This window comes from Macrobrachium rosenbergii, chromosome 1 (genome assembly GCF_040412425.1).
Source record: "Macrobrachium rosenbergii isolate ZJJX-2024 chromosome 1, ASM4041242v1, whole genome shotgun sequence".
NCBI lineage: Eukaryota > Metazoa > Arthropoda > Malacostraca > Decapoda > Palaemonidae > Macrobrachium > Macrobrachium rosenbergii.
The window spans coordinates 17474382-17489098 of NC_089741.1; the positions used below are offsets into that span (position 1 = coordinate 17474382).

At 35.9% G+C, this 14717-nt stretch overlaps 2 protein-coding genes across 3 annotated transcripts in view; one reads left to right on the forward strand and one right to left on the reverse strand.

The window, feature by feature from the left end:
• LOC136838405 (uncharacterized) overlaps positions 1-14717 on the reverse strand; it is a 208005-nt gene that overhangs the window by 139295 nt on the left and 53993 nt on the right. The gene's annotated exons all lie outside the window — the stretch shown is intronic.
• Positions 10563-14717, forward strand: part of LOC136838497 (tetraspanin-31-like) — an 80062-nt gene continuing 75907 nt past the window's right edge. Inside the window, exon 1 of the mRNA XM_067103549.1 lies at positions 10563-11239. Within this exon, the coding sequence (XP_066959650.1) occupies positions 11132-11239 (108 nt within the window). The 5' untranslated portion in view covers positions 10563-11131. The remainder of the gene's footprint in view (positions 11240-14717) is intronic.

The window sequence follows — 14717 nt, forward strand, 5'->3', positions numbered from 1 at the left end:
GCACTAAATACCTCACTCTATTTTCTTTGACTCCTCTGCCAATATCATTTACTCTTTTATTTATTTATGAATTTTTCTGTTTTTCTACTCGTAACAAGTCGGGAGTCATAGACTCCTGCCTTTGTGATTTTAATGCCACCTTCGTAAACCAAGAGACGTGTCCCGCCTCAGTAAGCAGCCACGCCCTTTCACTTGTATCATTCTGTTCATTTTTCCTTTTGTTTTATTTTTTTCTAAGAAATCTATTTTTGTCCCAGACACCACTTCATTTATCTGCTTATCCCGTCATAACATTGAGTGAGTATCTATTGATAGCCTTTGCCCGAGCGGCAGGCTGTGGAAGCATAAAATTAGCGTTGTTTAAAGTTAGCAAATTAAAACTCACAAATACTCTCGCTCGCCCACAACTGTCAAAATTCCCCAGTGTAAGTTGTCAGCCGTCAACTGTAGAGTTGGCGATCCTTTGAACTGTTAGCTAAGCCTTGAGCTTGTAAACAATTACATTATCTCGTAAAGGGGATGTCATTTACAAAATAAATGCTGTGTTATCATTTACACCGCCTCTCCAAGGCATACTATCCGCATGCCTCTGCTTATTTAGAATTAAGGAACTTATATGTAAATTAATTTTTAAATGTTGTCACCTGCCTCAAAATTACCTTGTCCTCGTAATCCTAAAGTAACGTATACCCTACAATTGAAGGAAATTAATGTGCCATGTTAAAGTAGTTTAATATTAATGTGTGTTGGAAGTAAAGTAAAGCTTCTTTCCATTTTGTGAGGGAAATAAAGTAAAGTAAAACTTCTTTCCATTTTGTGTTGGGGATAAAGTAAAGTAAAAGCTTTTCCATTTTTCGTTGGGAGAAGAGTAAAGTAAAGCATTTGTGCTGACTTCTTTAATATCAACATGCGCACCTGAATGAAGGTGCATATGTTCTCTTCGGTGGGGAGCTATTATAAGTACAAGAAGTCGCTGCACAGCCGACCCTTAATTTGCCCTTAGTTATTGAGAGTGGAATCATAGCTGCATAGCCGGTCCTAGTGGACCTAGATATCAAAACAATTAAAGTTATCAACAGTTCGATCTGTCCCTTTCCTTTACCTGAAACAGACATTTAGATGGCACGGTCGAAAGGGGCAAAGATGAGAGGCTGGGTGCCACTCCCTTAAGCAGCTTAGCCCAACTAAGATGCTTAAAACAACCTTTCTAAAGGCACATTAAGTTGGCTGGATTGTCTTTCTACAGGACACCTGGGGAGATGCAAGCAGATAGTCAAGACACCTGGAAGATGACACATCTTGGACACGGTCACCATACGGGCCCGACATCAGGGCCCCTACTCTCGCCAGATGCCTTAAAAGGAGCCAGGACAGGAGGATCTTGGCAGTCAGTCATGGGGCAGTTAGTGAGTTAGATATGGGCAGTTGGGCAGTTGGGCAGTTGGCAGTTAGCCATACACACAGGCGAGTGATACAAGACACTGAGAGGTCACCCTCCACCCTTCCACCCAGATGTCCACACCAGACTCCTGACGTGAACCCAGTACTACAGTCATCCTGGAAAGGACCTACCCAGGAACCTGAGTACAATGTCACGTGTGTGAACGACCGCCGTCATTCTACGCCAGAGCCCCGCTAAACCCCCACCCCCCCTTTAAGGTACAGTACAAGTGGAGGCCTTTTCAGTCATGACCGTTTGCCCTTTTGAAGTGTGTGATTTCGTGTTCCAGTGTAAAGTGTTCAGTTATTCCTTGAGTCCTTGGCACCCTCAGTGCAGACTCGAGTCATATTCTGTGTTATATTTTCCTTTACTGGTGTGTAATGTGTAAATCTCTCCTGCAGAGGGACCTATTCGCAGTGGACTCATCTCGGACTGTGCCTTACCCTTATTCAAGACTCCAGTAGGAGAATCTTCAGGCGTTGCAAGCCCTTTAATAATTCAATTACCCATTTTCCCTTCTAATGCTTTTCTTTTGTAAATATAATATCTTAATTTATCCCAAGTGTTTACATAACATTTCCTTATGAAGTAGAGCCTTCAGCTCCTAAAATCATCCCTTGTTCTTTGTTTTTTACAATTTCCCTTTATGTAAGTCGGAACTCCAAGGCCAAATAAGTAAAGTTTCCGTTGCCAGCCTGTAAAAATCTCTAGAAATCATATCATACCAGGGAAATTCTTAAAAAAAAATTATATACATATATACAGTATATGTAATTCTAATAGCCACAATGCCCTCTTAACTTCTCGAATTCTTCGCGTTTTTTTGAATGTGCTTGTAACTACGACGCCGTACATCCAGACGCAAGAAATTGAAGACTGTGATTGCCGGTCGCGGGACACGAACCCGCGTCGCCTTAACCACAAGGAGGTCACGTTGCCGACCTGACCACGAGAAGGATAAAAGTCTATTACCTCTCGTTCATACATATACCTGTCGTTTTCAGATATATTTATTAGAGCTGGAATAGACCCATCCTCACCATCGTAGCCAAGTGGGCAATCGTTTTTATTGCTTTTTAGGCTGAAGTTTATATATAGAATCTACTGGTCACTTTTACCAGACACATATGTAATTCTAATAGCCACAATGCCCTCTTAACTTCTCAAATTCTTCGCGCTTTTTGGATGTGCTTGTAACTGCAAGCCGTACATCCAGGCAAGAAAACTGAAGACTGTGATTGCGGTCGCGGGACACGAACCAGCGTCGCCTCAACCACAAAGGAGGTCACGTTGCCGACCTGACCACGAGAAGGATAAAGTCTATTACCTCTCGTACATACATATACCTGTCGTTTTCAGATATATTTATTAGAGCTGGAATAGACCCATCCTCCCACCATCGTAGCCAAGTGGGCAATCGTTTTTATTGCTTTTAGGCTGAAATATATATGTAGGATCTACTGGTCACTTTTACCAGACATATATGTAATTCTAATAGCCACACATGTGTCTGGTAAAAGTGACCAGTAGATTCTACATATATATTTCAGCCTAAAAGCAATAAAAACGATTGCCCACTTGGCTGACGATGGTGAGGATGGGTCTATTCCAGCTCTAATAAATATATCTGAAAACGACAGGTATATGTATGTACGAGAGGTAATAGACTTTTATCCTCTCGTGGTCAGGTCGGCAACGTGACCTCCTTTGTGGTTGAGGCGACGCGGTTCGTGTCCCGCGACCGGCAATCACAGTCTTCAATTTATTGTGTCTGGATGTATGGCTTCGTAGTTACAAGCACATCCAAAAAAGCGCGAAGAATTTGAGAAGTTAAGTGGGCATTGTGGCTATTAGAATTACATATGTGTCTGGTAAAAGTGACCAGTAGATTCTACATATAAATTTCAGCCTAAAAAGCAATAAAAACGATTGCCCACTTGGCTACGATGGTGAGGATGGGTCTATTCCAGCTCTTATAAATATATTTGAAAACGACAGGTATATGTATGTACGAGAGGTAATAGACTTTTATCCTTCTCGTGGTCAGGTCGGCAACGTGACCTCCTTGTGGTTAAGGCGACGCGGGTTCGTGTTCCGCGACCGGCAATCACAGTCTTCAATTTCTTGCGTCTGGATGTACGGCGTCGTAGTTACAAGCACATCCAAAAAAGCGCGAAGAATTCGAGAAGTTAAGAGGGTATTATGGCTATTAGAATTACATATGTGTCTGGTAAAAGTAACCAGTAGATTCTACACTGTATATAATATATATATATATATATATATATATATATATATATATATATATATATATATATATATATATATATATATATATATATATATATATATATATGAACCCACCAAACAATTTCTCCCGTTAGATAAGAAACGAGTCATATTCATTCTAAAATTTGGTAAGGGGTCAACTTTAAAGCTTATTTATATATATGAACTCACCAAACAATTTCTCCCGTTAGATAAGAAACGAGTCATATTCATTCTAAAATTCGGTAAGGGGTCAACTTTAAAGCTTATTCGAATTCATTTTCGAATCCAGCGATTTAATAATTTAATCAATCTGGTCCAAGCTAACATTTGGCCAAGCAGCAATTCTGAGAAAAACTTGTAGAAGTTTGGGGAAAAAAAAGGTAGAAGTTTGGAAAAAAAAAAAAAAAAAACCCACGGACGAAACCAACTTGCAATTCCAAACCGCGATGTTATGACGATGCTTTTTGCTTATATTCTTTCAAGACTGATATACGAAATTGGAATGGCTATGTTGTAATTGTAAATTCTCCGCAGAAGACCGTACTAACGTCTGCGCTATTACACCATGTAAAGGAATTTCGATCACAAGCTGTAGTTTGAAAGTCTCTTCAGTCTCAAGCAGGAAAAACTGTTTCAGTATTGTGCTTTTTTCATCTTCAAGATTTCTCGAGGGCAAAGGAAAATAAAAACTTTTGAATAATGATAGGGTTATGGTTGAGATAAGATTTCCATATGAATTTGTACGTCAGATATTTCCTTGGTGAACGAGAATGTTAGAGAACGATCAGGCACTGAATATCCGAATATCCGCACACAAAATGTCAGTGCCATGAAACAATAACTTTCATTATAAAGTAATGGAATGGAGGAAAAAGTTACTGTTTGCAAGCGCTAAAACCAGAAAGTTCATGGTTGGAAATACAACGTTACCTTTTCAGTACCAACTACATGTGATTCAGTAAAATGTAATGATTACTAAAGGATAGCTGGCAGTCGAAGCTAAGAGGTGAATGGAATAGGTAGAAGATCATTCCATAATCACTCACCGACCACAAGAAGAAACAGACGCGTCCTGAGTGGCGAGGGAGCCATTGCAGTGAACTGGTTGCTCAGTCGCCTCCCGACCAACTGCTTTATGTTGAGCCTGAGAGCGTGGATGGATGGATGACCCACCCTAACCGAGAGTATGTGCGCACTTGCGCTCAACAAGTTACTGTTGAAGTTCTTATTGGTGTTTCCATATCAGCCTACTAAACACGTAGTAATCAAAGGTGACACCGCTCTGATCTGGTTTTCAATCCAAGGGATTCAGAAAAACAATTGAAGTAGACGCTTAATAGATCTTTGATCTTTTTTTTATGCCTGACTAATAAAAGCAGACCCCTCGCTGACATATGCTCAGATTTTCTCTTGACGTTTTGATTGCAGTGCCATTATTCTTCATAATTACATTCATTAACAGTAGCTGTTCCTTCGCAGTTTTTCTGCCTCTACAATTCCTGCCATGTCAGAGTGTGACGGTACCCAATAGATTGACATTCCATAATGACGGTATAATTAAAATACACACTCTACCATCTGAAAATGTCCCAGGGACCGCAGGTAGAAGTACCTGATACGTTAAGCGATTTATCTAGTTCATCAATAAAATGAATAACAGATTACATCGATACCTAAATTTTATTCAGGATGAAATACTTTAAAGCCTGGTTATTCAAACTCAGGATTTTGGTTTTCCCGAAAGACCATCACGCTTGATACAAAGGAGCGAGTAAGTGATGGATGATGACTTCCAAAATCTAATAGAATATTCATCTGAGCAAGAATAGTGAATTAATAAATTAAAAATTTACTGGTTGCCTTCGAGTTGTATCTGTTATCTTGCCACTATTCATTATGGCTTTTTGCTTCTTCAGTCACGGGTTTTTTCCTATCGACTTAGCAAACTGACGTGGTTCTTATTTCTTGTATGGATATTCTTTTTGGATTGTCATTTGTCATAATATATTTGTCATGTATTTCACTTGATGATGCAAGTTGAGGAAGCTCTCGACCGTCTCTGAATTAATTTCAATATAACCATGAAATTAATTTCAGTGTTCATTACTGTTCTTATTATTTTCACTGCTTGTGGCAATGGGGTTAAGTTTTTTATATCAAATGAACATTAGCCAACTGGACGCGTGACAGAGATGTATAGAGAAAACCCTGTCCATCCTTGCAGCCAGTTTTTTCGTTTGGATGATATAAATTTAGTGGTAAATACCTGACTTGGTATTCCCTTTAAGACCTTGCAATACTTACGGGCCGCCCCAAGGGAAGGGCTTCTGCTGGTCTTAAGGTCACCCTAATCAAACCCAACCCACCCTTGTTGCAACTGAATACTCTAAATTGATTAGATCGTAAGAAATTTTTAAATCCTTTTTTTAATAATAATGAATTGTGATTCGATGAACGCTGTGCTTAGACTTGTGAGTAGTATCTTTGTGATGCAAACAGCATCTACAGAGTCAGCACAAAGTAACAGTAGATATGTCATATCCAAATAATTAGGCAGATATTTCAGTTCCGTAAAATTCCTTGAAAGTTGAGTCTGGTGAAATACTTTTAAATTCATTACACCATCGATGTTACGCTATCGCTGTTTTTCCATTCCTATCATGTTTTCGGTAGTTCTTATTCAAGACAAGAGTGTCTTCACAACAGCTGTCAATGCTGCCGTTACTGTTAGTTTTTCATACTTATAACAAAAAGAATGGCGTCAGTGAAAACTATTTAGGCACAGTCTGACTTTCCCCTCTTAAGGACATTAAATTTGCATACTGTGTAGGACAGCATCTAGTGCATTATAAACGTTACTGCATTTGTTTTTGGTTTACACTAAGCAGTTGACTAAAGTCGGAGATGATGTTTGTTATTCAAAGGAAACAGCTGTCGTATTGAAAAGAAGGTGGCAAAATGGAAGAAATATACTAATTAATCATAGCGGCCAATATTATGATCCATGTTACCAGGTACTTGGCCTAAAACAAACACGAATAATAATGTTTTAACTCCTTGGTATTTTACACAAAGACGGGAAGAGCTTCAAAATCTTCTCTATTTAGATGAAAAGAAAATAGAAATTGACGGCTGCAAATAAACCTTAACTAGCAATTTTATTGGCATTCGCTTCCTACGGCTCATTGTGACCCATTTCCAATCCTCCAGGACTTTCAGTATTTATTGTGGAGCGTGTGTCATTTGTGGGTTTCATTTTGTGGCCATCTATCCAGGTAGTAACCGAATCACATTAGTCTTTATAAATGATTCTGAAATCATGTATCTCCGACTTTTTTATGAAGCGCTTCACGATGAAAGCATCAGTTACAGGCTATCATGCTGCATTCGAACTGTAATTGCAAAGATGCAATGTAACAACTCAGCAGTGCTTGTCTGTAGACGAAGTGGAAGCAACCGGTAGCCAAGGCCCTCAAAGGCAAATATTTTCACTCCGAGAAAAAAAGAAACAAGATGCAATGAACGATCGTGCTTCCTTTGCACAGGCTCCTACCATAAAAAAGAATTTCCACGGAGGAGAGAAAGGCGGCAAAGTCGTCTTTAGGGAAAATGTTCAACTGCAACTGTAAGGAATCAAGGATACCTTATTTATGGAATAACGAAGCAGTAGTGCTAAAAAAAAAACAGAAAGAATACTAAAAGAATTATTGGTACATAATTATCGGTATCTTGAACTTAAAAAAAATCGGTCAGTTTGGAAAATTGCGAAATGCTCAGCAGTTTAATCAGTGGTTTCAAAATGGTTCTGGATATATATGTGTATATATAATTATATATATATATATATATATATATATATATATATATATATATATATATATATATATATATATATATATATATATATATATATATATATTATACATATACATAAATACACATATACATATATATATGCATATTTATGTGTATATATACATATGTACACACACATACACACACACATTATATATATATATATATATATATATATATATATATATATATATATATATTATAAATATTATATATGCAAATATATATTACACGCCTTTCCCTAATAACGATTGTGCTCCAGGTGTTACCCTTCCGCATTCCTGCGAGGCTTTTAGAGCGAAGTTGCTAGCCCTATGACCTTTTCCACCTAGCTGCTACCCTACCACAATCAACACACCAGCAGGCACTTAATTCGCTTCTTAGGTCAAAGAAAGCAGTGGGATCTCAAGGAAAGTAACTAAATTGCTGTTTCGCCAGGGAATCGAACTATGTTTCTCTTTCTGATGAGACAAGCGATATGACGAAACGCTTACACACGCACACACGCTCACACGTACGTATATATATATATATATATATATATATATATATATATATATATATATATATATATATATGTATATGTATATATATAGTATATATATATATATATATATATATTGCATATGCATATGAAATATAAAAGTATTATGTCTTTCTCAGAAATGCGAGATAAGCTTCACAATGAAATACATGTTACAAAACGCATTGTATTAAAAGTATATATGTACAAATCGTATAGCTTTCGTCCATCTGCTGTGGACTTGTTTTGTTGAACAAGTCCACAGCAGTTGGGCGAATGTTATAAGCTTTGTACGTACATATCTATAATACACTGTGTTTTGTAACATTGCTTCATTGTGGATCTTACTCACACTCATATATATATATATATATATATATATATATATATATATATATATATATATATATATATATATATATATATATATATAATATAGACAAAATCGACGAAGGAAAGAGATTTTGTCTTTACTTATACATTCAGCACGTTCCATATTTTCATGATTCAGTCATACACACACACACACGCACACACAAATACACACACACATATATATATATATTATACATATATATGTGTGTATATACTGGATATATATTTCAAAATAATCCTTTTAGTCAGCTTGTTTGTGGACAACCTCAAAGCTTCAACATAAACTACTTTTTGTGCTCTTAGTTCCTAAAAGAGCTACTTTTTGCCCTTTTGAACTAAGTTTGGGGATGACTTTGCAAGGTTCGTCTAAACGACTCGTTGAGAGTGTAGCCAGAATGGATCTATTAGGAATATAATGAACGGGTGAAAATAATCATTAAGTAAAGATGAATTATCAAACGGGTAGATTTCTATGCGCGTATATGCTGGTGGTTTAAAGTAGCCATAAAACTTCCTTGAAACTTATCCACAAATCATTCGTACCTAACGAAGATGAGTGTGATAGGAAATATTAATAACGGTATCTTGTAAATAAAGAAAGTGAAAATAACGAAATAATTAGAAGGAAATTGCTGAAATCAGACGTATTGCAGATTAAACATGGTATGCGCAACCCTTAGAGTTCTCCAGAGTTCTCTCGGACTGAAGTTTCCTGCGCGTGCGCACATAACGAAAATCTTTTTCTGTACTAATCTGAACAATTTTAATATCAAAATCTCAGTTAATGAAAATCCGGAAGTTTCTGCTCTTTGTCTATACAGTTTCATTTTATTTAACAAAGCTGCCCCGCCATTATCCATAATGTCTGATTTCGAGCTTCTTTCTTATGGTTGTGCAACTGCGTTGCGTGGGCTGTGCAACCGTGTATCCGGCTGGGAGCCCTCAGGAAGGCTTAGTTTTCTCTCCTTCGGGGTCGTTCGTGTAATCAAGCCCCATTAATTCTTTTGTTGCTGTTGTTATTGCTGTTGCTGTCCTATTGTCTTTGTTGTTGTTATTGTTTAAGCTGTTGGGTCTGTTGTCAGTGGTACCTGTTATGTCTGAGCATCCGAAGGAAAGAGATTGTTGCATTTTCAGCTAGACGCTGATGAATTATCTCTCTCTCTCTCTCTCTCTCTCTCTCTCTCTCTCTCTCTCTCTCTCTCCTTCCTGACACACATATATATATACGAGTATGTATATATATATATATATATATATATATATATATATATATATATACACACACATTTCATATACATATATAAAATATATACAGTATATGTATCTATGTATATAAATTATATATATATATATATGTATGTATATATATATATATATATATATATATATATATATATATATATATATATATAAGCAGTTCCCAAAATACAAAAATAGGAGAAGTGCTGTCAACTTCATGCTTTAAGGAATTCAATCTGATTTAAGGGTGAACTGCTTGTGCACTAGACCTCCACAAAATCAGCAGCGTCATATATATATATATATATATATATATATATATATATATATATATATATATATATATATATATATATAGGTGAACTGCTCGTGCACTAGACCTCCACAAAATCAGCAACGTCATATATATATATATATATATATATATATATATATATATATATATATATATATATATATATGTATGTATGTATGTATGTATGTATATATATGTGCGCGCGCGAAGACTTCTTACCGACGACGAGGGAAGCAAGTACCGTATCCTTTTATGCAAATCGTGTCACAGTTGTCACTGGTTTCTGTCAATTTACGAAAAATTGGCAGAATATAAAAAGACATCATCGCTATTAGATGGTGCAGTCCCGAACTAGCCGAACGTGCGTTATAACTAACGATGCTCATTTTCTTAGAAAGCCGAAAGGAGGCTAATCATTCCACGAAGTAATTTCGCAAACAGTCAAACTGTATTTGTAAATATACGGATGCGCGGCGAACAGAAGGCTGGTGGTGAAAGCTATAGACGATCCGCGTCTCGAATGACTGAAAGTAAATCCTCTGGTGTTGTAGCTTCGGACTCTACTCAGACGTCGGGTACGGTCCGGGGAGAAGGTTCGGCACATCGGCTCGTCAGCTAGGCCAAGTAAACAGTTGACGTTCAGCAGCCGTAGTGAGAACGTGTGTGTCTTCTTCGTCCTCTGCAAAGTAGCAGTGACCTGCGCTGCACATTGCATTAATACGTAACCGTTGAGTGAATTCAAGATCAGCCAGTCCATGTCATCATCTAAAAGAATTTTCCATCTCAGATCAGAACAAGGAACGTTAAAACTGGTGATTTCATCGCTATCGAAGAGTGATCGTCGCTGACAACAGGAAAAGAGGGAGAAATAGGAATGAACAGATCTTGCTTGCTGGTTTTCCGAATGAAAGTTTAGCTCATCACTGACTTAGTATCTCAAAGCAAGTAGAATCATGGACATTCTTGAATGAAATCATTGTCGGACACGGTGACCTAGTGATCTGTAACCTGCAGACAGTGGCGCGTAAACTTGACTTGTTCCTCTGGCCCTCATAGCTTAACAGCTTAGAGGTTCTACCGTGTCTCACTGAGACTGGCTGGATCACGTGTTTCCACATTTGCAAAAATAAAGATGCCATCATCGTCTAGTCATTTGAAGCGGCTGAACATGTTCAGTATGGATAACAAACTCATAGGCTGGTTGCGTCATGTCATGACTGCCATATCAATCATCGTATTCGTAAGTATAGCCTATTTTTTTTTCTTTTGTCAGTTCTTGTCGACCAGATTTCTAAGTATTTGGTCGACAGCGAAAGCCTCGATAACCTCAAGTAGTGCTACTTCATATTCTGAACTGGCAGTAATGTTATGTTATTTAATAACCTAATATTACTTTGTACTTTTAACCTTGGGTAAGCTTATGTCATGTTATTGTGAACAAGTGTTAGCTCATGTTACTTTATACCTTTAAACTACGGCAAGCATATGTCATTTCATACTGCATCCCAAGATAACCCCATATTGCCGTACTCTTTTAATCTTAGGTAAGCCTATGTGATTTTCTATTGGAACCAATATAACTTGTTTTACAATACAGCATACTTTTAACCTTGGTTAAGCCTATGTCATTTATTATTAAAAGCCGTTATAATCTTGCACTATGTGCTTTAAATTAAGGAAAACCTGTCAGCTTACATTATAACCCTCGGTTATAATGTTACTTTGTTATATTTAAACCATGGTAAGCGTCTGTTCCGTTATATTTTAATCCACATATACAAAAATAAGAATGTAATGTCTTAAATTTTAGATGACAAACATATAATTTTATATTTCTGAGCGTTGCTTGTAACGTCTTTTATCTGTGACTGATGCCATGCTAAATCTGATACTTTGTATTTTAAAGTTATACAGCCATCATTCCAGGCATTGAAGATAATGTTTAGCCTGTTTACCAAACGATGTTCCTGTGAATTTATATATCTAAACTAAGAATAATTTTATATTTTATATCTGAATCTGCTCTAAACCTATTCATTTAACATCTTAAACTACATAAAATCTTTGCCATTTTATGCAATAAACCACGAGGGACTTTTGTCATTTTGTTATAAACCGTGAGACCTATGACGTTTTAAGTTATAAACCATGAGACCTATGACGTTTTAAGTTATAAAACATGAGACCTAAGACGTTATAAGTTAAAACCATGAGACCTATGACGTTTTAAGTTATAAATCATGAGACCTATGACGTTAGAAGTTAAAACCATGAGACCTGTGACGTTTTAAGTTATAAACCATGAGACCTGTGACGTTTTAAGTTATAAACCATGAGACCTATGACGTTTTAAGTTATAAACCATGAGACCTATGACATTTTAAGTTATAAACCATGAGACCAAAGACGTTTTAAGTTATAAACCATGAGACCTAAGACGTTATAAGTTAAAACCATGAGACCTATGGCGTTTTAAGTTATAAACCATGAGACCTATGACGTTAGAAATTAAAGCCATGAGACCTATGACGTTTTAAGTTATAAACCATGGGACCTATGACGTAGTAAGTTATGACTCACGAGAGACCTGTTATTTATATGGCATAAACCACGAGAGACAGGCGTGTGATGTTTTACTCTATGAACCACAAGAGGCTTTTGACGTTGAACGTTATAAACCAGGAGACTTGCGACATTTTATATAAAAAAGATTTCTGCCAGTTTTTGTTTTAAAACGACGGGATAACTTTTGTTTTAATTAAAGACCATGAAAGTCGTATGTTTTAACAAATACCAGAGAATTATATTGTTTCTTATAAACCACGGGAACCTTTAATATTTTATGTTATAAACCACAAGAGACCCTTATTATTTTACATCATAAACAACGAGAGACCGGAATACGTTACATATAAATCAAAAGAGACATGACCGTTATACGTTATACTGCAATGGACCTATGTTGGTTTGTATTTTAAATCACCATGGACCTAGGCTACTTTATCGCTTAAACGATAAACAAAGCATTTCATTCTTTAAACCCAGTCAATTAATGGGCAATATACGTAGGCTGGTTTGGGCTAAGTTTGTTATTTTGGGTTGTCAATCGTTGCAACGCCGTTGTGAAGGAACGCTTTCCTTTTTAGTTTTCTGTAAAGAAAACTATTGTGCTAGCTTTGCCTGTCCGTCCGCACTTTTTTCTGTCCACACTTTTTCTGTCAGCCCTCATATCTTAAAAACTACTGAGGCTAGAGGGCTGCAAATTGGAATGTTAATCATCCACCCTCCAGTCATTAAACATACCAAATTGCAGCCCTCTAGCCTCAGTAGTTTTTATATATTTAAGGTTTAAGTTAGCCATAAGAAAAGGAAACAAATCAGTATATGTATATATATATATATATATATATATATATATATACAGTGTATATATATAATATATATATGCACCTGAAAAGGTGCATATATATATTATAAAAGAAGCAAACAGTTTTTATTAAAGTCACTATATATATCAGCCGATAAACGAGGACCAATGTATATTGGTCGAAATATAGTGGCTTATTTTAATTAAAATTTCTTTGTATCTTTTATGATCCCTTTTAAGAAAAATCAAATTACAGAAAGCAAAAAATACACACACACACACACATATATATGTATATATATATATATATATATATATTATATATTATATATATATATATTATATATATATATATATATATATATATATATATATATATATATATATATATATATATATATATAAGAGTATATAGGTGTGTGTGTGTGTGAACAGTCATAATGGGATTTAACGGAACATGTCCAAAGGGCTCCGTCTCACTCCACCACGAGTTTGAGTATTATACACGGAAAAGTTATATATCAATACATTAAAATTGCAAGGCGGTTTTCCGTTGATGATGTTGTTTTTAGAATGGCTCCAACAATACCGTTAACTCCTATCTTATACGCCTACAAAGAGTTTCTTGGAAACCAGTATATATAGAAAAGAATGAGACTAAAATTTTTGTTTTTTGTTTTTTTGTTTTTTGTTTTTAGAGTATTGCATCTGATTGAGCAACTTAGTTCTCCACTTTGTCAGTATAGTATAAACTTTTTTAGCTCTTTTTGAACAGCCATCCTCTTTCAGTTTTTAGGTTGTGTTTGTCAACGAAAGTAGTGTGAAAAGGGCTTATCGCTTATAAGAAGTTTCATTTTATATTGTTATTGCTCTCTTGCTGTCACCGCGCTTTAGCTTGGGATATTATTATTATTATTATTATTATTATTATTATTATTATTATTATTATTATAGGACTTAGCTCTAAGTAGGGATCCATTATATAACGTTATTGCTCTGTTGTTCACACCGCATTTTAGCACAGGATGTTATTATTATTATTATTATTATTATTATTATTATTATTATTATTATTATTATTATTATTATTTGTGTCTCCATGCTTTCTAAAAGGATGGCAATGTAAATGAAGGTGGAGACGACAAATCCCGTTCTGAGGGACGTTACGTATGTCCCAAAGCTTGGGTAATGGCATTTTCATTCTTTATAGGTATATAGGGGCCAGAGATGCCAACGGCGGATCTAAACGTGGAATTGATTACCAGTAAACTATCGTTACACGGAAAAACATAAGGATATGCATTATTATGAGATGAACCAAATCAACAGCAGCGTTCTGGTAAGGATGTAC